This window comes from Sphaerodactylus townsendi, unplaced genomic scaffold (assembly GCF_021028975.2).
Source record: "Sphaerodactylus townsendi isolate TG3544 unplaced genomic scaffold, MPM_Stown_v2.3 scaffold_19, whole genome shotgun sequence".
NCBI lineage: Eukaryota > Metazoa > Chordata > Lepidosauria > Squamata > Sphaerodactylidae > Sphaerodactylus > Sphaerodactylus townsendi.
Genome location: NW_025950352.1, coordinates 1984313 through 2010663, shown reverse-complemented (window position 1 = coordinate 2010663; position 26351 = coordinate 1984313). Strand labels below are relative to the sequence as shown.

The 26351-nt window shown below is 48.3% G+C and overlaps 2 protein-coding genes across 3 annotated transcripts in view; one reads left to right on the top strand and one right to left on the bottom strand.

Moving 5' to 3' along the window:
• Positions 1-7135: 7135 nt before the first annotated feature.
• LRRC14 (leucine rich repeat containing 14) lies at positions 7136-25536 on the bottom strand. Of its 2 annotated transcripts, XM_048482558.1 has the most exons (5): positions 25416-25536; positions 20528-20885; positions 15894-16529; positions 8292-8543; positions 7136-7451 (listed from the first exon to the last, which is right to left on the bottom strand). In XM_048482558.1, exons 2-5 carry the CDS (start codon positions 20848-20850, stop codon positions 7418-7420), a joined length of 1245 nt encoding a protein of 414 aa, XP_048338515.1. In that variant the 5' UTR covers positions 20851-20885; positions 25416-25536; the 3' UTR covers positions 7136-7417. The 2 variants fall into 2 exon arrangements, with proteins under 2 accessions (XP_048338515.1, XP_048338514.1); XM_048482557.1 differs by lacking the exon at positions 7136-7451 and having other exon boundaries at positions 7824-8543.
• RECQL4 (RecQ like helicase 4) overlaps positions 23525-26351 on the top strand; it is a 52277-nt gene continuing 49450 nt past the window's right edge. The window contains exons 1-2 of the mRNA XM_048482690.1: positions 23525-23620; positions 25282-25812. Coding sequence (XP_048338647.1) covers positions 23525-23620; positions 25282-25812 — 627 coding nt within the window. The remainder of the gene's footprint in view (positions 23621-25281; positions 25813-26351) is intronic.

Below are 26351 nucleotides of genomic sequence, written 5' to 3'. Positions count from 1 at the left end.
GGGGAGAGGATGGAAATCTACGTTTTCCGCAGGAGGAGCTAAAACAGCCCAGGCTGGCTTTTTTTCTGGAAAGGAGACAGTTAACTTTTTGATGGCCCTTCTGTTAGCTGACACCCTCCTGGAAGCCGCATTTGTCAAAGAAAAAGAAGTTATTGTCGAAGGCTTTCACGGCCGGAATCACTGGGGTGCTGTGTGGTTTCCGGGCTGTATGGCCGTGTTCTAGCAGCATTCTCTCCTGACGTTTCGCCTGCATCCGTGGCTGGCATCTTCAGAGGATCTGATGTTGGGAAAGCAAGTGGAGTATATATATCTGTTGGAGTGTCCAGGGTGGGTGGAGAAACCTTGTCTGTGAGTAACGAAGAAGGCAGCCAGGTCAATAGTTGAGGGCATCTGAATCAAAGTATGAGTAACTTCTATTGAGTATGAGTAGTCTTCATTGTTACTCATACTTCTATTCAGATGCCCTCAACTATTGACCTGGCTGCCTTTCTTCGTTACTCGCAGACAAGGTTTCTCCACCCACCCTGGACACTCCAACAGATATATATACTCCACTTGCTTTCCCAACATCAGATCCTCTGAAGATGCCAACCAGTTCTGGCGAAACGTCAGGAGAGAATGCTGCTAGAACACGGCCATACAGCCTGGAAACCACACAGCACCCAAAAAAGAAGTTAAGGTGTAAAATACATCTCTGGAGCATCCCTTATGAGTGTTCACCAGCCATTGCGTGAAGAAGGGGCCCCCACCGTCTCCCTGGACAGGAAATTCCACTGCTGAATTACTCTCGCGGTGAAAAAAATTCTTCCTAATGTTCAACTGGTCACATCTATATCCATTATTGTGAGTCTTGTTCCCTGCCACCAACAGGAACGGCTCTAAGTGACAGCCCTTCAGATTCTGGAAGACAGCAATCATGTGGTCCCACAACCTCCACGGAGGAGCTATGCCCCACACTGTCCCCCTCTCCTTTACGCCTCACACTAGAATCTTGTTGGATATTAAATTAACTTCGAGGGTCTAGTCCTCTTGGAGGTTTCAGTCCAGCTCGCTCTCTGCATAGGGTCACGTGTCAAGTATGGGGCAGAAACAACTCCACCTTAAAGAAAAGAATAAAAAGGAGCCCAAATGCTTATGCCATGTGCAGAGAACTGAATAACTGAGCCAGTACAGATGAAGTATCTAGTGCCTCCTAACAGAAGTAATTAAAATGGTAAAAGGTCTGGCATCCATGCCCTACAAAGAGAGACTTAGGGAGCTGGGGATATTCAGTTTGGTGAAGAGAAGGTTCAGAGGTGACATGATAGCCCTGTTTAGATATTTGAAGGGATGCCATGTCGGTGAGGGAGCAAGCTTGTTTTCTGCTGCTCCAGAGACTTTGGAGTTAATGGGTTCAAAGGTGATTCCACCTAAACGATGGGAAAGAACTTTTGACTGTCAGGGGCGATCGACAGTGGAACTTCACCTTCTCGGAGAGTGGTGGAGTCTCCGTCTTTGGAGGTTTTTAAACAGAGGCTGGATGAGCATGTGTCGAGAGTGCTTGGATTGTGTGTTCCTGCATGGCAGGGGGTTGGACTTGATGGCCTTTGGGGTATCTTCCATGATTCTTCCGCCTCTTTTAAAAGCAGTACATTAAAATTATCTAAGGGGATTTTGAATCTTGACAGCCCATACCTGAAAAATCTCCTTGTTCTTTAAGGTGCTTCTGAACTGCGATTCTACACGGAAATTAGAGATGTAATGAAAATCCTTCAGATTTTGTGGGTGGAGCCTAGGGAGGGTGGGGCTTGAGGACGGGAGGGACCTCAGCAGGGTGTTAAGACATAGGGTCCACCCTCGGACGCTGCTCTTTCCTCCAAGGGAACTGATGTGGAGATCCAGTGTAATGCCACAACACCACCAGGGCCCACCTGCAGACTGGCAGCCTTTGGCCAGAAAAGGGATGTCCTGGCCAGTTTTTATCAAAAGGTGTTCAGAAATGCACAGAACCCTGACCGGGCATCTGGATACAAGAACCAGGGATCACGACAACAGGAATGCAACTGATTTGGTGGGATTGCTAGGAATCAACTTGAGGGGGTCACCTTCTGAGAAACAGGCAGAATAATGCACTTTCCAATTGCTTTCAGTGCTCTTTGAAGCTGTGCGGAATGGCAAAATCCACTTGCAAACAGTTGTGAAAGTGGTTTGAAAACGCATTATTTGGCCTGTAGCGTGTGAAGGGCCCAGAGCTTCAAAGGCTTTCCGTGCAGGAGGGCTGAAAAGTGGGCCGAGCTGGCGGCCGTTGCTCTCCCCTACCTTTCTCCGCAGCCACTTCCAGCTCCCTCCTTTACAGCTGACCTGGACCTTCCCTGGAACATGGTTGCTGCTTGCAGCATCCAAGGAGAGACCCACACCTGAAGGTCAGGTGAGCCCTGCCGGGTCAGACAAAAAGCCCTCCTAGGCCAGCGTCGTGTGCACAGCTGCACTGAGATGCTCATCTGTCTGCCAGCCAGGGGGTAAGACAGCTCCCTCTTGGAAACAGAAATAGGAGGGTCGCTTCCTGCTGCCCCACAGCTCTCTTACCATAGGTCAGCTCGAATCCCAGCGACAGGGTACCCCAACATGAGATTGCGGAGACAGCGGCACCAGCCAGCCCCTTCCCTGCTGCTCAGCAAGTGTTTTTAGAAAGTGGGCCAGTCTTCTGGTTAGGGACAGGATTGATTAGTGGGCAGCTTTATCCAAATCTGCACTATGTGACTGAGGGTAAACGGCGGCGGCCATTATTTTATGTAGGGTTCTGCTGCACCCACCCACACGTTCAACATTCCTTAGGTGCCTGCAGGCTCCAAAACCTTAGGGATCCCTGCCCTATAATCATCATAAGCATTTTATTGTCATTGTGCACGCACAAGGAAAATTTACAGCAGCATTCCTCGATGCACACAATTTCAGACTCACACCCCGTCCTCACTTTCCCCTTCCTCCACCCATCCCTACACAGCCCCAAACACATCAACACGAAGCCCCGGAGTTCAACATCGCCACAGATCTAGAGTAGAAGCTGTCTCTAAGCCTCTTTGTCCTAGTTTTGATAGACCTGTATCATCTGCCGGATGGTCACAGTTCAAAAAGAGTGTGCTGGATGAGACGGGTCTCTCCTCCAGAATATTACGGGCTTTCTTTTAGGCACTTTGGGGAGTGGCCAGAGTTCTTCCAAGGAGGGGAGAGGGCAGCCGATAATCCTCTGAGCAGTAGTGATCACCCTTTGGAGCGCCCTCCTATCTGCCACTGTGCAACTGGAGAACCATACACAGATGCAGTAGGTTAATCTATAATCTACATACCCTTCCTAATTCTCAGCGGAAGAGAGGAAATTGAGGATTCACTTTGTCTGACACCTGCCAAGCACATTCTTATCCCAAGGATAAGCAATAACTAGACAGACCCTTTAAATGGCAATAGAGATGCAGGACAAATGCTTCCAGGGGGAGGTTCCATTTCAGATTTATTGGTGGCAGCCCTTACTACCCAGACGTGCAGACATTCTGCACGAACCTTTCAAAACGTTTTGAGGCAGGAAATAAAAACATTCCTGCTGTGGAGTTCTGCCTCTTTTGGTTCCCAAAACATTTCATTTGTGGCCTCAAAACATTATAAATGAATGCCCTTTTGAAACAATTCTTTGGTTGTCACATTTTCAAAACAGCTTCATTTGCCTGAGCGATCTCTTGAAGACATTTCCGAAGCCTCTTTGCCTTCCATGAACTTTCTTCCTGGCGCCATTTTCTGAGCTCACTGTTCCTTCCTGCTGTTTTTTGAGCATTTCTGTGATTTTTTTAAATTTGGGGGGAGGGTAATCAACGCATTGAGTATACAAGGGGCAGCGTGGGAAATTTGAAGCACTGAAGCATCAATTCAACAAGGAAGGAAGGAAGGAAGGAAGGAAGGAAGGAAGGAAGGAAGGAAGGAAGGAAGGAAGGAAGGAAGGAAGGAAGGAAGGAAGGAAGGAAGGAAGGAAGGAAGGAAGGAAGGAAGGAAGGAAGGAAGGAAGGAAGGAAGGAAGGAACAATCACAAAATGGCAGCCAGGAATATTTTGGTTGGGCTGAGCGCAGACATATATCATGCTAAGAGGGAGGACTGAAAATGTTTTAGAAATGTTTTCAGGGATTTGTGCAGAAAAGAAGAGGAGGAATTTGGATTTATATCTCCCCCTTTCTCTCCTGTAAGGAGGCTCAAAGGGGCTTACAATCTCCTTCCCCTTCCCCCTCCCCACAACAGACACCCTATGAGGGTGAGGCTGAGAGAGCTCCAGAGAACTGTGACTAGCCCAAGGTCACCCAGTTGGCATGTGTTGGAGCGCACAAGATAATCTAGTTCCCCAGATAAGCCTCCACAGCTCAAGTGGCAGAGGGGAGAACCCGGTTCTCCAGATTAGAGTACACCTGCTCTTAACCACTACATCACGCCCATTGATATGCCAGGAGTAAGGGAAAGGAGTGGACTTTTTAGGGCTCTTAGACCCAGCAGGGAACACAGCTGGCAAGTCTGTTTCCTCACAGTCGGAAACCAGTCTGAAGTGAATGTTATGGCAGGGGACTAGAGTCACAGGGGCCGCTTCTACTGCATAAAAATAATAGTTTTCAAACCGCTTTCACAACTGTTTGCAGGGTAGTTTTGCTATTCACTTTTAGCTTTTAAAAGAGCACTGAAAGCAGTTTGAAAGTGCATTGATACTGCATGTCTTGAACGACCTGAAAGACCCAGGTTCAAAATCCCACCCTGCCATAGAAAGCAATTATGGGTAACCTTTGGCAAGCCACTCAATCTAATCTACTTGACAGGGTTGTTGTGAGGATAAAAAAAGAAAGGAGCACGATGCAAGACATTTTGAGTTCCCATTGGGAAGGTGGCATATAAATGCGGTAAATAAAACTCAGCATTCTTCAACACCATAAGCGGCTTCAGAGGGAGACTCCAGCACGAAGAAGTTTCTCATTAAGAAGTTTCCCACGATTCCAACTCTGCCCCCTTGGACAGGAACATGGGATTTTTTAACAGGGATTTCCTACCGTAACAAAACCTGGGAAGCATGACATCACACACTGACATCGCAGCAATTGTGTTGTCATGGCATGGGCCCAGCCAATGAGAGGCAAACCTTGGCTGGAAGCGGGAGCTGGAAGCAGGATATGAACGTTTCCATAAACGTTCCATAGGCATTATCTAATTCAAAAGAATGGCCTCTATTTCTCTTAGATTTGTATTACATTCCACTCTGGTTTCTTAGTTAGATTTGTATTACGTTCCACTCTGGTTTTTCTAGCAGTCTGCTTAGTCTGGATCCAGTCCTTGCATCATAGAAGTGGACCATCACCCCTGAAATCTTGCGCTACGACTAAAAGGTGGCCTTCAGGATGCCACAGGTCTCCTGTGTATTGACACCGCAACACACGACCAGGGCACAGGCTCTGGATTGAAGAAAGCTGTATCAGACAGGTGGAAAAGGAGCGCAGGATGCAGAAGGTAGAACTGGGAGACTGATCTACGTGCTCCGGCAGGCAAAGAACAAAACTGTAGTTGGGAATTTTGGCAGGCAGCGCCCCACCCCCGCCCCATTCCGGAAACCGCTCTGTCTGTTTCCAGACTGGATCAACCCGACTATATGTCTCGTGTTACCTGCAGAGAGTTGCGGGTTCCCATGTACAAGCGCACTCTCCTTTCCGGAGGACCTCCCAGCCGCCTTTGACTTCAGTCAAGAATTCTGGGGAAGCATGACATCACACACTGACATCGCAGCAATTGTGTTGTCATGGCACGGGCCCAGCCAATGAGAGGCAAACCTTGGCTGGAAGCGGGAAGCAGGATATGAACGTTTCCATAAATAAAAGACTTAATGCAACTCGTGACCCAGGACTCCCGCGGGGCATAAGCAGACACCAGACGCCACCCACTTCCTCACCTTTTATTTAAGATCACAGCTGTCCTCCAGCTCTTTCCTCTCCTCCCTTCCTTGGTCCCTCTCAAGATTCTGGCCCAACGGGCAGCCAACTGCCCCCACCCCCTCCAGTCAATTCCTTGGTAGAAAAAAGGGGTCAAACGCAGAGAGCCCAACTAGTGTCTGTCTCCCGTGGGAGGAGAGGTTTAAATAAGATGATGCAAAACAGAGTTTCCCTGTAGCAAAAAGAAACAGAAGTTACTGCGTACACACACCAGAACGGCCTTTCAAGAAACGCTGCTTTGACCTGGCACCCACATTTTGCCCGGTGCCACCACACGGCATTACACCACTTGCTCCCCTCGTCCCTTGCTGCCAGCCAGCCCTCCACTGACTACTAGACAAAACAGAACACGGCTGTCCCACCTATTGCTCACCTCCAGGGAAAGGTCAGGCAGCTGAGATATGTCTCCACTGCTCATAAAGAGATAGAAAATAGGACTACCCTAAGCAATGTGCAAGCAGACTCCCGCACCCCAAAAGGAAAATGGACTCATGATGATGGTAACAGTGCTATTGTTGTGTAAAGTCCCTCGGTGCCTTGCTGTTTAAGCTCCCTCAGGGGAACAGAGTTCTTTCTGCAACTGCTGGGCAAAGGTTGTGCTGACACAGCCGAAAGGCACAGGGGCTTTACCTGACAATGATGCTGACATCGGGCTCTGCCGCTCCAAGCCAAGAGGAAAAGCAGGCAGAGCCAGGGGGCCGTGGCCAGCACCACCAAGCGGAGCTACGGTGATTGTGAACAGGATCTGTGTAACACAGCCCGGCTGCAAGGGCCACATGCAGGGTTCTTCCGGGTGCGGGACTGTTTTTTTTTTCGCTTCAGAAACACCAGCGAATCACAGCCCCTTCAGTACAAAGAACAAGGTTGGCCAAACCCCAAAAACTTGCCACACAGCGAGGGAATTGCGCAGAAAGTGTTAATACCAACAACGACTGTAGAGAAGTGCATATATGCAATATTCTGAAAATTCAAGAATGAAATGGTTCCGCAGTCTGTAGGTTCTCGACCTGCCAGGCTGAAATATTTCATTCTCGGTCAGTGGAAACCATGGGAAAAAAGCGGAATCGGTGATCGCGGTCCTCCTGCGGCTGCCAAATGGCACGCGTTTCAAAACATAACCTGCCGCCAATTGTACCAGTTCAAAGGAGCAGCAAGGTTCAAAGAAGCAGCAGCAAAACGCCTGCGCGCTGAAGTGCGTTTTCGCTAATCAGCTTCAGTGCATGTGCGTGAGCACCGACACAGGGCGGGGAGGAGCGCGCTCAGGTGGGTGTCCATGAGCCTGCTCTCCATGATGTCCAGGTGCAGCAGAGTACCTGAGGTCTCGGTCAGGAGGACCTGGAAAGGTTGGAGAAGGCAGTCAGAGAGGTAGTATGATTTGCAATATATTTTGGGAGCATATAGCAATGTTTTTGAATGATGGAAATAAGTACGAATACTATACATATGCATTGAAGAGGACGCACATGCACTGAAGAAGATGAGTGAAAACGCACTTCAGCGCGCAGGCCTTTTGCTGCTGCTTCTTTGAACCTTTCTGCTCCTTTGAACTGGTACAATTTGGCGGCAGGTTGCTGTTTCTTGAACCGGTGCCGTTTGGCAGCGTGGTGAGTGGACCGCGATTCCACCAGATTCCGCCTTTTTCCCATGGTTTCCACTGGACTGAGAATGAAATATTTATAGAATTACAGTCGGGAGAACCTTATGGACTCGTGAATGATTTCATCCTTGAATTTGTGAATATTGCATGTGTGCACTTTAGTCATTGTTGGCATTAACACTTCGCCCATTGTGCAATTCCGTTATTGGCAGAAGTTTTTTTTAGGAGTTATTCGGCACTTGTTCCTTGTTTCTTGTTTGAGTCTTGCCCTCATTCTTCCTTCCCTTTCGAGTACAGCCAAGAACAGACAGGGCGGGGCAAATAGGGGAAGAGAGGAGCAAGAGATGGGCCCCCAAGCCAAGTCTATCAGCAAAGCAGCGTTCACAGTCCAGGCTACAAGCTGAAATAGTCCAGGCTGTTGTGCCGGCACAGGTTTGTGGTCCAGACGGCGTCCGCCCTGTTGGCGCTCAGCAGCATCTGCTGGAGCTCGTTGTTGACCCGGGAAAACTTCTCCTCGTCCACAGAGCCGTTGAGCAGGTTGGAGGAGGTGGGGGGCCACGGGAGGTCCTCCCCATAGCAGTCCACAGGGTAGGGGTAGATGACGAGCTTCAGGTCCGAGAGCCCGACCGCCCGGACGAGCAGGTTCTTCAGGCCTTTGGCGGAAATGGGGTTGCCGAAGACTCCGAGGTAGCGGAGCCGCGAGCACCGACACAGGGCGGGGAGGAGCGCGCTCAGGTGGGTGTCCATGAGCCTGCTCTCCATGATGTCCAGGTGCAGCAGAGTACCTGAGGTCTCGGTCAGGAGGACCTGGAAAGGTTGGAGAAGGCAGTCAGAGAGGTTGTTGCCGCTGAGGTCCAGTTTCTTCAGGGCAGGAGTGTGGAGGCTTCGCGAAAGGTAGGCGAGGTCATTGGGCAGAAGGTAACAGAAGGCCAGCTCCAGGCTCTCCAAGGGACTCTGCAAGCCGCTGTGGATACAAATGAAATGTTGAGGGACCTTGGACGCCTCCTCTGCTGCCTCCACCCACCATAAGCCTTACTGACTCCCAGTTCTTCCTACACATTGGCCCCTTCCGCATACGAAAAATAATGCATTTTCAAACCACTTTCACAACTGTTTGCAAGTAGGTTGTGCTATTCCGCACAGCTTCAAAGAGCACTGAAAGCAGTTTGAAAGTGCATTGCTCTGCATGTGCGGAATGACCCTTTGATTCTAAGAACGTAAGAACTAGCCTGCTGGATCAGACCAGAGTCCATCTAGTCCAGCATACTGCTCCTCGCAATGGCCCACCAGGTGCCTTTGGGAGCTCACATGCAGGAGGTGAAAGCAACAGCCTTCTGCTGCTGCTGCTCCTGAGCACCTGGTCTGCTAAGGCATTTGCAATCTGAGATCGAGGATCAAGATTGGTAGCCAGAGATCGACTTCTCCTCCATAACTCTGTCCAAACCCTTTTTAAAGCTATCCAGGTGAGTGGCCATCACCACCTCCTGTGGCAGCATATTCCAAACACCAATCATAAGAACATAAGAACATAAGAACTAGCCTGCTGGATCAGACCAGAGTCCATCTAGTCCAGCATTCTGCTACTCGCAGTGGCCCACCAGGTGCCTTTGGGAGCTCACGTGCAGGAGGTGAAAGCAATGGCCTTCTGCTGCTGCTGCTGCTCCTGAGCACCTGGTCTGCTAAGGCATTAGCAATCTGAGATCAAGGAGGATCAAGATTGGTAGCCATAGATTGACTTCTCCTCCATAAATCTGTCCAAGCCCTTTTTAAAGCTATCCAGGTTAGTGGCCATCACCACCTCCTGTGGCAGCATATTCCAAACACCAATCACGTTAGCGTGAAGAAAGTGTTAAGCTTTTATTGAGTCCTAATTCTTCCCCAGCATTTTCAATGAATGCCCCCCTGGTTCTAGTATTGTGAGAAAAGAGAAAAAATTTCTCTCTGTCAACATTTTCTACCCCATGCATAATTTGTGGAGCTTCAATCCATAGCCCCCCTCACACGTCTCCTCTCCAAACTAAAAAAGAGTCCCAAGCGTGCAGCCTCTCTCCTCATAAGGAAGGTGCTCCAATCCTTCAATCATCCTGCGTTGCCCTTCTCTGCACTTTTTCCATCTCTTGATATCCTTTTTTTGAGATGTGGCTGACGAGACTGAACACACAATTACTCCAAGTCGCGGTCGCTGCGTGCTTTATATAAAGAGGCATGACAATCTTTGCAGTTTTATTCTCAATTCCTTTTTTCCTAATTATCCCCAACATAGAGTTTGCCTTTTTCACAGCTGCCATGCATTGAGTTGACATTCCCATGGAACTATCAACTAAGAGCTGCTTAAATCCCCTTTCCTGGTCTGCTTGACTGATATAGCACTGACCCTGTACTTGGCGTGTATGTGAAGTTTGGATTTTTTGCCTTTCGTTGCATCACTTTACATTTAAGCTACATTGAACTGCATTTGCCATTTCACGAGGCCCACTCACCTAATTTATCAAGGTCGCTTGGAGCTCTTAGCGATCCTTTGTGGTTCTTACCACCCTACATAATTTGGTATCATCTGCAAACTTGGCCACCACACTACCCACCCCTACTTCCAGGTCATTTATGAATAAGTTAAAGAGCACTGGTCCCAAAAGCGGATCCTTGGGGAGACCCCTCGACTATCTCTCCATTGTGAGAACTTCCCATTTTATACCCACCCTTTGTTTCCTGTTTACCTCAACCAGTTTTAATCCATGGGAGGACTTCCCCTCTTATTCTTTCATTGCTGAGAGTTTTTCTCAACAGTCTCTGGTGAGGAACTTTGTCAAAACCTTTTGGAAATCAGAAGTAGACAATGTCCACTGGTTCCCCTTATCCACATGTCTGTGTTTACACCCTCAAAGAACTCTAGTAAGTTTGTAAGACAGGACGCCTCTACAAAGCCATGCTGACTCTTCCTCAGCAGGTCTTGCTTTCTACATGTTTAATAATTTTATCTTTAATGATAGATTCTACTTACTAATTTACCAGGAACAGGAATCCAAACTGACTGGCCTGTAATTTCGAGTCCCCTAGACCAGCCCTTTCTTAAAGATTGGTGTGACATTGGCATCATCTTCCAGTCTTCAGGGATGGAGCCTGATTTCAGGGATAAGTTGCATATTAATGTAGAGAAGATCAGCAATTTCGTATGCTTGCAGGCTCTTTAAGAACTCTTGGATGAATGCAATCTAGGCCAGCCAGGAGATTTGGTAGCATTTAGTTTATCAATGGCTGCCAGAAGCCTTCTTCCTTGTCTACCACTAACTAGCAGCTAGTTCACCAGTTCACCTCCTAAGGAAGCTTGGTTCGGAGTGCAAAATTTTCCTCACCTCCTCTTGGGTGAAGACAGATGCAAAGAATTCATTCAGCTTCTCTGCAATCTCCCTGTCATCTTTTAGCACTTTTACCTTTTGTTTCGCTATCATCCCCTAGCGGGCCCCTCACCGCTTCCTAAGCTGGCTTCTGCTGCTTTTGATGTACTTGAAGAACTGTTTGTTGCTAGTCTTGATGTTAAGCAGCCATCGTTCCTCATAATCCTTTTGCCTCCCTTACACAGCTAACTTGCTTCTCTTTTTGCCTTACCATTTGTGTTTCTCTCTGGTATTCTTCATCAGTTAAGTTGGACTTCCATTTTCTAAAGAACATCTTTTTTTTTTTCCTAATAATTTCCTCCAACCTCCCTTGTTGTTAACCATGGTGGCTTTCTTTTGGACTGAAGTGGCTGCCTTTCCTAACCCTCGCGGAACACATTCCAGCTGAGCTTTTAAGACTGTGTTTTTAAATAACCTCCAAGCACCTTGGACGGTACGACTCTCTTGATTTTTCCCTTTCGGCTTCCCTGCACTATCCCCTCATCTTTTGAGAAATTTCCCTTTCTGAAGGCAAGAATGTAACTACATTAGTAGTTGTCACTTGTTCGCATGCAGAGATACTGAATCTGACAGCATTGTGGTCGCTGTTCCCTATCGGCACGTTGGGGGATTCAGATCACACGTTGCATGAAGAAGTGTTTCCTTTGATTAGTCCTAATTCTTCCCCCCAGCATTTTCAATGAATGCCCCCTGGTTCTAGTATTGTGAGAAAGAGAGATTCTGGTCTTCACACCTCCTAGCTCAGGCGTCTGCAACCTGTGGCTCTCCAGATGATCATGGACCACAAATCCCATCAGCCCCTGCCAGCATGGCCAACTAAGGGCTGATGGAAATTTCAGTGCTTGAGAGCATCTGGAGGACCAGTTGCTGGACACTCCTGCTATAATCCACGCTCACTGGACAATTAACATGGGCGGTGGAGACCACTGCTTGTCCGGCACTTTCAGGTGCCAGCCATGATTCCTTCCCCCTTCATGGCTAGATACAGGTCATAGCAACGTGGGCAAAAGAGTGGATTTCCAGACTGAATGCTGAAGTGATGAAACAGCTACAATGTCCATCTGCTGTCTCTCTGTATATATCTGCACATATACTTCTCTAACCCAACAAACGTTACTAGAGAAGGCATCAGTTCCCTTGTATGGAAGTATGCCCACATTTCAGGTCAAAAGCTGGGGGCTTCGATGAAGAAGAAGAAGGAGGAGGAGGAGGAGGAGGAGGAGGAGGAGGGGAGTAGTAGTAGTAGTTTGGATTTACATCCCCCCTTTCTCTCCTGCAGGAGACTCAAAGGGGCTGACAATCTCCTTGCCCTTCCCCCCTCACAACAAACACCCTGTGAGGTAGGTGGGGCTGAGAGAGCTCCGAGAAGCTGTGACTAGCCCAAGGTCACCCAGCTGGCGTGTGTGGGAGTGCACAGGCTAATCTGAATCCCCCAGATAAGCCTCCACAGCTCAGGCGGCAGAGCTGGGAATCAAGAAGAGCTGGATGGATTCCATTGCTTTTCTCTACCGCAAGGAGTCTCCAAGTGGCTCACAACTCCTTCCCTTTCCCTCCCCACAACAGACACCTTGGGAGGCAGGTGAGGCTGAAACAGTTCTTAGAGCACTGCGGCCAGCCCAAGGTCACCCAGCACGTACGAGTGGGGAAACAAACCCAGTTCCCCAGATTAGAGTCTGCTGCTCATATAGAGGAGTGGGGAATCAAACCAGGTTCTCCAGTTTATAGTCCACTGCTCTTAACCACTACACCACAGTGATGAGGGCAAAGGTTCTTATTCCCTGAGCAAGTCTGACCAGCATTCATTCCTTCTCTACATCTCCTTCCTGCCATAATCTTTGTTTTACAAAGCCTAGGTGGAAAAATGCACCACCCCAACCCAGCTACCCATTAATTTCTCATGAAAGGATGATAATTCAAGGACTTGAAACCCAGTCCATTCCAGGGTTTTAAAGTTCCTGGTCCCAGGATTTGAACAGGCTCCGATTTGGGAAGATACCAAATATCTCCCCCACTCTTTTTGCCTGCCAAGCAATCGCCAAGTAAAACACCACCTGGCCCAGGAAGCCCACCTCCCTTTCCTCATGGGACAAGGCGACTTCACATACACGCTACAGGGGTCAGTGCTATCAGTCACAAACCAGGAAAGGGATTTGGGCGTCTTAGTTGATAGTTCCATGGGAATGTCAACTCAATGCATGGCAGCTCGCGAAAAGGCAAACTCTATGCTGAGGGATAATTAGAAAAGAAAGGAATTGATAATAAGAAACTGCAAAAGGATTGTCATGCCCTTATATAAAAGCAGTGAGTGCGACATGCACTTGGAGCACTGTGTCCAGTCCCAGGTCGCCGCATCTCAAAAAGGATACTGAGGAGATAGAAAAAGGGCAACGAGGATGATTGAGGGACTGGAGCACCTTCCCAATGAGGAGAGGCTGCAGCGTTTGGGACTCTTCAGTTTGGAGAGGAGACATAAGAACATAAGAACATAAGAACAAGCCAGCTGGATCAGACCAAAGTCCATTTAGTCCAGCTCTCTGCTACTTGCAGTGGCCCACCAGGTGCCTTTGGGAGACTCCCGTGTGGGATGTGAGAGCCTTGTGGACTTCTGCAGCTGTTTAGCTCCTGATCTCACCTGGTCTGTTAAGGCATTTTGCAATCTCAGATCAGAGGAGGATCCAAGATTGGTAGCCATAATCGACTTCTCCTCCATAAATCTGTCCAAGCCCCTTTTAAAGCTATCCAGGTTAGTAGCTATCACCACCTCCAGTGGCAGCATATTCAGAGACGTCTGAGGGGGGATATGATTGAAGTCTATAAAATTATGCATGGGATAGAAAATGTTGACAGAGAGAATTTACTCTGTCTTTCTCCACTGATACTAGAACCAAGGGGCATTCATTGAAATATATATGCCCTGGGGGAAGAATTAGGACTAATAAAGGAAACTGCTCTTCCCTTTCAACATAGCGTGTGAATTAGTGTTTGGATAATATGCTACAGAAAGGAAGATATTGATATTCCCACCTGGATACCTGGATAACTTTAAAAAGGGGGGCTTGGACAGGGAATTTTATGAAGGGAGTCGATCTCGATCTATGGCTACCAATCTTTATCCTCTTTGATCTGAGGTTGCAAATGCCTTATGGCATGGCAACAGACATCAGGTGCTTTCGGGGGAGCAGCAGCAGCAGCAACGAGGCCATTTGCTTTCACCCTCCCCTGCACGTGAGCTAGCCCAAAAGCTGTATCACCTGCGTAATGATGAGCCACTTTCACTCGAGTAGCAGAGAGCTGGACTAGATGGACTCTGGTCTGATCCAACAGGCTCGTTCTTATGTTCTTATGCAATAATAACCATTAAAAAAAATTCTGTTCAAACTAAAATAGTGTGAAGAACGTGTAATTTCTGCTATTAAGTTCACTGGGAGACAAGCCACCAGCAGGACCACCATTGGGTCTTTTTCTTGACATAACCTGGCTAGGCCATAAACAGCGAGATCCCTGGCCCCTTAGGAAAGCTGTCAAACCCCGATTGTGTTTCCACAGAGGAAATTAGATCTTCCAGGACCACATTCTAAAAGCCAACCTGCCAGATTAGCCAGGTTGGCAGGGGGTGATGGGAACTGTAGTCCATAACATCTGGAGGGCCGTGAGTTTGACACCTAATGGATCTAATGGGCCAAAAGGCTACAAAGGCCATAAAGCTGAGTTCCCAAGGATTTCACGGATCACTCTAATTTCAGACTTCAGACTAGAACAGTAATGGCGAACCTATGGCACGGGTGCCAGAGGTGGCACTCAGAATCCTCTCTGCGGGCACACGCAAACAGAGTCTTCCCCCCTCCCACATCTAGGCTGGCCTGGGCCGCTGGGCTCAATTATTAGCATTAAACCTAAGGCCTAGTTTTGGGGAAGTAGGATAGGTAATCCTGTAAGCACTGTTAAACCCCACTGATTGTCATGCAAAGAACTAAAGCGCGATCCTTTACCCGGGAATAAGCTCAGTTGCTGGCAATGGGGCTTGCTTCTGAGTAAACCCTCCTAGGGTCGTGATTCACCCGTTGGAAGAGTTGCACGGTTGCTTCTAAGCAAAGCCACCAACTACCACCAAGCTTACTCCCGAGTAACGCACGCCTCAGAGCCAACCATTTTTTCTAAATTAAAACCTGAGTATTCAGGTTAAATTGCTGTGTTGGCACTTTGCGATAAATAAGTGGGTTTTGGGTTGCAGTTTGGGCACTCGGTCTCAAAAAGGTTCGCCATCACTGGACTAGAAGGAGACTTTGCCCAGCCTGATGCCTACCACAGCCTAGCTTTGTTTAAATTGGAACTGGTTTGTTTTCCTTTATTCTCTTTCCTTTCTTTTAAAGAAAATCTTTAAAAACGCAGCGGTTTCAGAGTCTGGATTAAAGAACCTCTTGGTACTGCACAGAGGATTATCGGCTGCCCTCTCCCCTCCTTGGAAGAACTCTACAATTCCCAAAGCCTAAAGAAAGCCCAAAATATTCTGAGAGACCCGTCTCATCCAGCACACTCTCTTTTTGCACTGTTACCATCTGGCAGACGATACAGGTCTATCAAAACTAGGACAAAGAGGCTTAGAGACAGCTTCTACTCTAGATCTGTGGCGATGTTGAACTCCGGGGCTTCGTGTTGATGTGTTTGGGGCTGTGTAGGGATGGGTGGAGGAAGGGGAAAGTGAGGATGGGGTATGAGTCTGAAATTGTGTGCATCGAGGACTGCTGCTGTAAATTTTGTTGTGCGTACACAATGACAATAAAATGCTTATGCTTACAAGGAAGAAAGGGCACACACCCACCCACCACTTTTTTTCTTCTTCTTCACAAATAGCCCACCCCAAATCTCTCCCTGTATTAGGGGAAGTCATCACTGGATTCAGCCCCTTGTCTTGAATGGCTTACCCCAGTAGCTGGGTCAGTTTGCCAGACAGTCTGGAGGACCCCAGATTCAGCTCCTTGAGGCAAGCGAGGCGGCTGAGCTGAGTGGCAAAGTACTGCAGGCTTCCCTCCATGCCCACCGTGAGGCGCCGGACGTCGATGTTGCTGTAGGGCAGCTTCAGGCTCGCCAGGTTGGTGAACTTGGCCAGGTGGGGGAGGACCACCCTCAAGCCAGAGAGCCCCAAGTTGTTGAAGCGCAGGTCCACTTGCCGGACGCCGGCAGGGTCCAGGAACTCCAGGAGCCCAACCGTGCTGGCGATGGACAGCTCCTCCGCCCGGAAGTCCCGGCACCGCAGCCGCAGCGCGTTGCTGCTGTTGATCTGCAGGGAGTCTTTCAGGACCCCGTAGGAAGTGCTGTTCACAAAGAGGTCCACCCAGACTTCCACAAAGATGGGCTGAGGGGGCGGCAAGACCACCGAGTGGTTGTAGGGGCCCTTCCGCCTCTTGGAGGCCCGCTTCATGCACTTGCTCTGCTGCTTGGAGATGTCCAGGCAAGCCTTCGCCAGAGTGACCGTCCGGGACCACAGGCTCATGCTTTCGGGGCCCTGCCCTTCGTCCTGGAGGCCGGTCATATCGAGGATCTGCAGCCGCGGGCCCTTGCTGTCGAAGCAACCACACGAGCAAAGCTGTTAGAGCAGTGGCACTCGGGCCTGAGCAAACCAGCCTCATAAGAACATAAGAACAAGCCAGATGGATCAGATCAGAGTCCATCTAGTCCAGCTCTCTGCTACTTGCAGTGGCCCACCAGGTGCCTTTGGGAGCTCACGTGCAGGAGGTGAAAGCAATGGCCTTCTGCGGCTGTTGCTCCCGAGTACCTGGTCTGTTAAAGCATTTGCAATCTCAGATCAAAGAGGATCAAGATTGGTAGCCATAAATTGACTTCTCCTGCATAAATCTGTCCAAGCCCCTTTTAAAGCTATCCAGGTGAGTGGCCATCACCCACCTCCTGTGGCAGCATATTCCAAACACCAATCACACGTTGCGTGAAGAAGTGTTTCCTTTTATTAGTCCTAATTCTTCTCCCCAGCATTTTCAATGGATGCCCCCTGGTTCTAGTATTGTGAGAAAAAGAGAAAAATTTCTCTCAGTCAACATTTTCTACCCCATGCATAATTTTATAGACTTCAATCATATCCCCCCTCAGACGTCTCCTCTCCAAACTAAAGAGTCCCAAACGCTGCAGCCTCTCCTCATAAGGAAGGTGCTCCAGTCCTTCAATCATCCTCGTTGCCCTTCTCTGCACTTTTTCTATCTCTTCGATATCCTTTTTGAGATGTGGCGACCAGAACTGAACACAGTACTCCAAGTGCGGTCGCACCACTGCTTTATATAAGGGCATGACAATCTTTGCAGTTTTCTTCTCAATTCCTCCCTCTCTTCAAGCCCAGGACTGGCACTGCTCTCACCTCAGCCCCAGTCACCACTCAGCACTGTTTTCAAGCGCAAAACCAAATGGAAATCCAGTGGCCAAGAGGGCAGCCCCAGCGAGCACCAGGAGCAGCCAAGGAAGTAACCAAGCCAACGCCAGCACGAGAAACAAAGGCACGGTGTGAATGACTCACCCAACATGCTGCCTTTCTAAGAGATTTTGACCTCTCTGATTGCCTGTGATTTCTTCAGTGGGCTGGCTAAACACTCTGCGACCTCTGGAAGGAGTGGAACGTGTGGCTGCCAGCAACAGCACCACCCAAACTCAACTGGGCTCCAAGAAAGCTGAGCCACCAGTTAGCTGGTGTGTATGTGGGAGGCTGTCTTTGCATCAGGAATGTACTCACTGATTTTGGCCCAAGGGCACGCTGCTTCGATGCCAGATACACTAGCTAAGGCTCAGCTGCTGGGCCTCAGCAGGACAGGGAGATGGACTGACGTGCCCCCTTGCAAGCAGGCTGGAACTGGGGCTACAGGGAGGAGTGGGGAAGTGAGGAGCAGGAGGGATGGGAGTTGGGGCGGGGATCAAGATGGCCGCTGCTATGAAAGACAGGTGAGTGGGGGCAAAGGAGTGGGCAGAGCAGGAAGGCAGCGGCAGCAGACTGGAGCTGAAGACAGGGCCAAGGCAGGCTCTGGGGAAGGTCTCTCCGGCAATGAGCTGGAAACTCAAGGAGCAGCAGGACTTCGCCCGAGAGAAGGTGAGGCGAGAACTGAGGCAGCAGTTCCAAAAGCAGGCAGCTACACCTGTTGATGTGGACCACAGGGCTGCGAGGACACCAACGATCCACAAATAAGATCTTTGATATTCTACCAGCTCTTCGTGGATCAGCAGAATGAAAAGTCCCCCCCTGCTGAGGGGGGACCCCTGGACAGCCGCACTTGCAGTATAATCTTCCCTTAACTCTGTAAATGGTTATGAGTGCTCAAAACAACATTATGTCCACAGTTCCTATTCCAACTTGCTTACAAAAGGAAAACTCCGTGGGGATTTATCAGTAGGTAGTGAAACTCAACACCCTTTTGCTGTTTAGAAGCAAGCCAGGCCATTCCTGGGGGGGGGGGGGGGGTCAGCTGACCAAGACTCCATTTCACATGTCAGGCAAATAAAAGTAAGCCTCGACAATCCAACAACAAACAAGTCACCTGACCGGTAACTCTCTGGGGAAGAACAACGGAAACCCATCTATGCTGGATGGCCCATTTCTGGGTCCTTTCCGAGTGCAAAACCAGTATGATCCAAGGGGAGCATTTCATTGGGCCAGGCCTTTTCTGAAGGGAACATCTGCATAAGCCGCCTCCCCTTTCTGGCTGGTCCAGGAGAAACTCCCCTCCTCCCCATGGAGAGGAAAGCTGTTAGCTTTCAATTGCAAATCTTGGATTGCATGGCCTCCCTCACAAAAGAGTCAGGACACCAAAGAATCCTCATAAGTTTTGAACTTGCTAGTGTCGACACTGTTCTCCCAGCCCCCGTGTCTGCATTTCCCTTCCTCGGTTCCATCATTTCTCCATCTGCATGTGCTCAAAGTAAATATGTGAAAAAGGCAAACTCTATGCTGGGGATAATTAGGAAAGGAACTGATAATAAAACTGCAAAGATTGTCATGCCCTTATATAAAGCATTAGTGAATTAGTGACTTCCGCATTTGGGAGTACTGTGTTCAGTTCTGGTCGCCACATCTCAAAAAGGATATCGAAGAGATAGAAAAAGTGCAGAGAAGGGCAACGAGGATGACTGAGGGACTGGAGTACCTTCCTTATGAGGAGAGGCTGCAGCGTTTGGGACTCTTTAGTTTGGAGAGGAGACGTCTGAGGGGGGATATGATTGAAGTCTATAAAATTATGCATGGGGTAGAAAATGTGGACAGAGAGAAATTTCTCTCTCTTTCTCACAATACTAGAACCAGGGGGTATCCATTGAAAATGATGGGGGGAAGAATTAGGACTAATAAAAGGAAACACTTCTTCACGCAACGTGTGATGGGTGTTTGGAATATGCTGCCACAGGAGGTGGTGATGGCCACTCACCTGGATAGCTTTAAAAGGAACTTGGACAGATATGGAGAAGTCGGCCTATGGCTACCAATCTTGATCCTCCTTGATCTCAGATTGCAAATGCCTGAGCAGACCAGGTGCTCGGGAGCAGCAGCCGCAGAAGGCCATTGCTTTCACCTCCTGCCTGTGAGCTCCCAAAGGCACCTAGTGGGCCACTGCAAGTAGCAGAGTGCTGGACTAGGTGGACTCTGGTCTGATCCAGCTGGCTTGTTCTTATGTTCTTAAAGAAGTCTCTGCAGAAGAAGAAGGCAATGACAAACCACCTCTGCCAGTCACAAGCTTTGAAAGCCCTTTGCTGGGGGAAGCTAAGCAGGGTCAGTTCTGGGATGGAAGGCCACCAAGGAAGTCTTTGCAGAAGGCGGCAATGTTCGCCTTTAAGGTGCTGCTGGACTTGAAACTTCCTCCAAGATTTAGGAAACACTTCTTCACGCAACGTGTGATTGGTGTTTGGAATATGCTGCCACAGGAGGTGGTGATGGCCACTCACCTGGATAGCTTTAAAAGGGGCTTGGACAGATTTATGCAGGAGAAGTCAATTTATGGCTACCAATCTTGATCCTCTTTGATGTGAGATTGCAAATGCCTTAACAGTCCAGGTGCTCAGGAGCAACAGCTGCAGAAGGCCATTGCTTTCACATCCTCCCAAAGGCACCTGGTGGGCCACTGCGAGTAGCAGAGAGCTGGACTAGATGGACTCTGATCTGATCCAGCTGGCTTGTTCTTATGTTCTTATTTTTAAAACTGGATCTTGGACTTCTGAGCCCTCCCACCTTCCTGCCTGTGCAGAGCCCATATACGTTCATTGGCAAACACCAGACCAATAAACAGCAGAATCTTGAAAAACCGTTTAATCTCTTGCCCAAATCCTTTATAGATTATTATAACAGATGTATTTGTTTTTAACCTGTTATCCCTGAAGAAGGGAGAAAAGCCAAGTATAAATTCTGTAAATAAAACATAACAAACAAGTTGGGAAGCTGGAAAATAGAATTGACACAAGTTAGGTGCATGGAAAGACAACGATTTTATCAGTCACCTTGTGGTTTTAAAGACAAACACAGGTCAACACAATTTCCCTGCTTCTGGAAATCAGTGAGATTGCACCATTGGTCACGTACCTCTTATTGCGGTGTCGATCCTCGAGCTCCTTAATCAGATAGGTCACCACCCCCAAAATCACCGTCTGGACGCAGAGCCGGTTGGGCCTCTCCTGGATCAGGGCACGTTCGCAATGCTGACATTTCCGTAAGAGCTTCTGGAAACTGAGGACGGGGAATGGCCAGGTCTGCACTAAGTCTTGTAATGCCAAGGTCCTCTTGTCCATGAAGGCTGCTTTGAACAGGACAGGGTAGAGCTCTTTTGGGAGGAAATCCAAGGCACCACGCAGGATGGCATGGTGGGATACGACCTTCTGCGCACAGACGAACACCAGGGAGTTCATGGTCGCAACCGGGCAAGGCCCGCAGATCCACAGACCTGTGGAAACAGGTACTTAAAACACCCCTCCCAATCTATTCCAAAGTAACATTTGTTCCATTATTTACACTTCAGAAGCACAGACTAAAAACAGGAATCTCAAACAGGATGACGGGGGTACTGCACAGACTTTCAGTCTGATCCGTGGAGGAATAAGCTGGGGACTATGAAAAATCATCTCGGGGATGTGTGTGCATAAAACTGGAACTTTTAAAACCCCCAACTCATATCACAAGATCCTAGAAACCTGAACAGACCAGTTTCTTCCAACTCCCTCAGTTCTGACAAGTGTTTGTGTAAATGCTTTCCCATGCGTGATTTTGTTTTTGAACTGTGGTGCGCTGGTCTTCACCAGAATACAGTCTTTGAGATGGGATATGTGGATGTAGATTTAACTTTTAAAAACCTATCAGGATTTTTGTCTGCAGACAGTGAGATCGCTTCCCTTTATGTCCCGACTTTTTGACTGCACAAGCATTTATTTATTTATTTATTCGTTGCATTTTTCGCTGAAACTGAAAGCACCACCATAAAGCAAAGAAAGGCAAAAAGAAAGGCAGCGGGAGGCATCCAACAAATAATGCAGCAGGATTAGGAATACAAACCTGAATGCTGATGGGAGCAGGAATATGAATGGCGAAAGGCCTGAGGCAAAGGGCAGGGTGAACAATGCAGACAGGGGCAGTACCAAAGTATAAGCCAAACTGGGAAGGGGAAGAGAATAAGAGATGCCAAGAAAGAATTAGAACCAGAAAGAGAACTGGGAGCAGATCTTAACTAAGGGGGGAAAGGAACAGAACAAGACAATCACAGGAAAGGAGAAACAGCATTTCAACAACCAACTGGATCAGGAAGTTCAACAAGAAAGTGACACAAGACAAAAGATGAACACAGGAAACAACTCAGACTCTACAGTCAAGAGCAATGAACCATCTCATTCTGCATTAAAATATCTGGGGCAGGCTGGGGCTTTCTATAAACCACCCATAAAGCCCTTTTCTCTTCCTACCCAAAGACCCTCCTAAACACACAACAAAAAATCTGCCATTTTACTCTCACCCTGATAAGCTTATTCTTACTTTGCATGTAGAGAATTATTTTACTAATCAGTGTAAAGAAATAGAAGACAACATCAACAAAGAAGAGATCTGTTCCACATGGTCCAAGAATCCAAAGGGAAATGTAAAGAGCAGTCAGGCATACTGAAAGATCAACACAGAAATTTATTAGAGACTATTAACCAGAAAGTTTCCTTTGATTTGCCCTGCAGAGAAGAAGTAATACTGGGGGTAAAAGAACAGCTGATGAAGCAAGGCAGGTTGAAGCCAGAGGAGGGGGGGGGGTGTTTATGGACGTTGAATTTCATTCACAGAACACCAGGCTAACTGCCTGTTTATTTCAGGCACAAATTGTGGCTTAAAGCTCTCTGATTGCCGATGCTGCTCAGTTTGCTTTCTGTGGCAAGCCCAATTTTACTAGGAATTTTATCATTACTCTTCCCAAGTTGGAAGAAGAGCAAAACCCAACTCAAAAACTTTTAAGCGCACTTTTCTGATCATGGACATCAAACCACTACTATACGGAAGATGGCTCTTTACATTTTAAGCATGTTCAGAAGATTACATGGTGGTTGATAAAAATATTGTTTTTAATATTGTAATTTATAATGCCAATGTAATGTAATGCCAATGTAAAAAAAAAAGAATTCACATTTGTTCAAAAAGTTTAATGTAGTAATACAAAATAATTGTAGAAAACAGTTGAACAGGACAAAATAAAAAAAGATGAGAGCAATACACTGATGAACTATACAAACTACTTGAAAGGGTAACAGATTCCTTCCCAGAAGAATTTTTTGAAGAAGAACTTACAGTTTTTAGGAGGTCAAAGGAAAGTTGCACTGAGAGCAACTGGGAGAAACGAAGCACCAGGAGCACATGGGAAATCAACAGAGCTATTCCAAGCCACACAAACAGAGTCCATCAAAAACTTCACAAGAAAATGCCAACAAACATGGAATTACAAAATAATGGCCCTCAGACTAGAAACCATCTATTCATACTCCAGTTCTGAAAAAAGGAGTTGTCAAAGATTGCAGCAACTATCAGACCATCACACTAATTTCCCATGGAAGTAAAGTAAAGTGATGCTCAAAATCTTACAAAGATTGTTAGCATACGTGAAACAGGAAATGGCAGATATTCAACTGGATTCAGAAGAGGCACTGGAGATCATATTGCAAATGTTTTCGTTGGTTACAGTAGCAAACGAGAGAATGTCAGAAGAAAATCAACCTGTATTTCATAGATTACAGCAAAGCTTTTGACTGTTAGATCATGAATGGGTATGGCTGGTTTTAAAGGAAATAGGTGTGCCACAGCCTCTGACTGTTTTGATGCACAACCTGTACTCTGGACAAGATGCTACTATTAGGACAGAGTACAGAGAAATAGAGTGGTTTCCAACTGATCACAGTGTCACACAATGATGTATTTTATCTCCCTATCTATTCAATATGAATGCATTCAATATGAATGCAGAACATATCAGAATGCAAGATGGATAACCTTTACCTGGAGGAGTGAAAAGTAAATGAAGGAACATTCAACAACTTGAGATACGTTGATGACACCACATTAATGGCAGAAAATAGTGATGAACTGAAACAACTACTGATGAAAGTTGAGACAGAAAATGCCCACTCAGAATTACAGCTGAACGTCAAGAAGCCCGAAGTAATGTCTCCTGAAGAATTTAACAACTTTAAGGTCCACGATAAAGAAATTGAAACTGCTCATGATTTTCTATCCCTTGGCTCCATCATCAGTCAAAAAGGAGACTGAAACCAAGAAATCGGAAGACAATTGAAACTTGGAAGGGACACCATGAAAGAACTAGAAATCATTCTTAAGTGTTATGATGAGTCACTGGCAACCGAGATCAAGTTAATTCATGCCACATTATTCCCTATTACTATATACAGATGTGAAAGTTGGAAAATGAAGAAAGCGGACAAAAAGATGGTTGATTCCTTTGAAGTGTGGTTTTGGAGGAAGGTGTTCCGCATACTGTAGACTGCCAAAAAGACACATCCGTGAACGCTAGATCTAAGCAAGCCTGAACTTTTCTGAAAAGCTAAAATGACTAAACAAAAGCTGTCATACTTTGGTCATATTATGAGAAAGCAAGAGTCACAGAAAAAGACACAGAAAAAAGAGCCACAGAAAAAGATGCTAGGAAAAGTAGAAGGTAGCCGGAAGAGAGGAAGGCACAACATGAGGTGGACGGACTTTATGAAGGAAGCCATGGTCCTCGGCTTGCAAGATCTGAGGAAGTCTGTTAATTATAGGACTTTTGGGAGGAGATTAATCCATGGGTTCGCCATGGACCGGAAGTGACTTGAAGGCAATCAACACCTTGACAGGAGGGGTGTGGTGGGGTTTCTGGGTTGTATGGCCGTGTTCCAGTAGCATTTTCTCCTGATGTTTCACCTGCATCCAGCCACAGATGCAAGCAAAACATCAGGAGAAAATGCTACTGGAACATGGCCATACAGCCCAGAAACCCCACCACACCCCAGTGACTCTGGACGTGAAAGTCTTCAACAATACATTGACAAGACTTTGGCTGTCAAAATTGGGTGCCCCAGTGAAAATTGTAGGGGCCCATGTTGCGGGGAGGGGGGGGTTCAACTCATCTTCTCTCCCGCATTGCGACAAACGGATCCAGTTCTGCATTGGCCAACTTCTCCACCCCCATCGCACACCGGCTTTGATTCCCAGCTCTGCCGCCTGAGCTGTGGAGGCTTCTATGGGGGATTCAGATTAGCCTGGGCACTCCCACACACGCCAGCTGGGTGACCTTGGGCTAGTCACAGCTTCTGGGAGCTCTCTCAGCCCCACCCACCTCGCAGGGTGTTTGTTGTGAGGGGGGAAGGGCAAGGAGATTGTCAGCCCCTTTGAGTCTCCTGCAGGAGAGAAAGGGGGGGGGATATAAATCCAAACTCTTCTTCCTCCTCTTCTTCCTCCTCCTCCTCCACAGGGGCTCACCTTGCCAGCCTACTCTGGGGGGTTCCCTCCCCACCCCCCGCATTTTAAGGATTTATAACTGCAGAAATCTCGCCCCTGCCGGGGAGGGAGCTGTCCAGCCGACGGGCACTTCGACGGTCCTTCGTCCTTTGGGCAGCTCGTTTGATGGCAGGTTTAAGGGGGGGGGAGACGGAGGGTGTGACTGCAGGGGGAGCCCCCCCCCCCAGGGTCGCTGGGATCTGGGCAGCAGCTGCCGCTCCAGGGGATCCCCAGGACTGGAATGGAGGCTGGCAACACACACACCCCCCCCCCAGTTTCTCCCGACCCCCTTGGCCCCTTTGTTGTTTTGGCGGCCCCCTCCCCAACAGCGGTGCATGCCGGGAAGAGCGCCTCAGAGATACCTGACGCCCCCCCCCCCCGTTTTTCTTCCCCTTTCCACGGGAGGGGCCAACCGACCCCCGCGCAGGCTCCCCCGAAAGGAACCGGGCCTTCTCCGCCTTACCCGCTCCCCTCCGGCTCCTTTTCCTCTCCCGCCGGCAGCGGCGTCCACTTCAGCCCATCGCGAGGCCGCGCCGAGATTTTCGGCCTTCGCCGCTGCCCTGGCCGGCCACCGTACTCCCCGCCGCGCGCATGCGCAGAGGCCTCCCGTCCCCTCCTTCGGCGTTCTCATGGAGACGAGCCGTGAAAGCACTGCCGATTGGTCGCTCCGCTTTCGGCCCGCCCCGCCTCCGCTCTTATTGGCCAAGATGCTGGGCGCGCGGGAGCTCGGAATCCTGGCAGGGCTGATTCGAGGGAAGCGCGCGCTTTGGGGCTGCCGGCCAGGAGGGTCTGTCTGGGCTTCCGTTCCTGTGGTGACGCCAGCCCCTCCCTTCTCTTCCTCTAGCACCTGTTCGGAGCAGGTGAGGGGCTCAGATCTGCGCGCACGTTTGGTTTGGTGAAGAGAAGGTGGCATGGGGGCCCTGCTCAGGTATTCGCAGGGATGCCATGTCGAAGAGGGAGCGAGCTTGCTTTCTGCTGCTCCAGATGTAGGCGCAGAAGGCATAAGAAGGATATACTCTGTTAAAAGCAACTGCTTTCTTCTTGCCCCCCATTACTTTCTTTCTGTAATGGGGAGTTGGCCACCATAATGCAGCTGAACAAAGAAAAATGCAGGCCTGAAAATCTATTCTTTTCCTGTTACTAGGCAAGCTTGATAGCCCAGCAGAATGCCCCCTTGATCAGAGTTATACAGAATGTGCCAACTCAACTGTTTTTAAGGTCTTACTGTTCTCAAACAGATACCTTGGATTTGCCCTTCTTCTGGAGACAAAAGAGAGAAACGTGAAAATGTTTAGGCTCTTTGTCTAGGAAGAAGGGCAACAAAAGGCAATAGAGGTAAGGAAGAAACAGGGCCCTAGTTCATCTTGCGTCAAAGAACCAGATGCTGACATCTTCCAAT

Excerpts from the sequence above, each read along its gene's own strand:
- LRRC14 (XM_048482557.1), bottom strand. The coding sequence starts at position 20,850 with ATGAACTCCCTGGTGTTCGTCTGTGCGCAGAAGGTCGTATCCCACCAT. Across the intron at positions 16,530-20,527 it reads GATCGACACCGCAATAAGAG|CAAGGGCCCGCGGCTGCAGA; the intron begins GTACGTGACCAA and ends TTGCTTCGACAG. Across the intron at positions 8,544-15,893 it reads AAACTGACCCAGCTACTGGG|CGGCTTGCAGAGTCCCTTGG; the intron begins GTAAGCCATTCA and ends TTGTATCCACAG.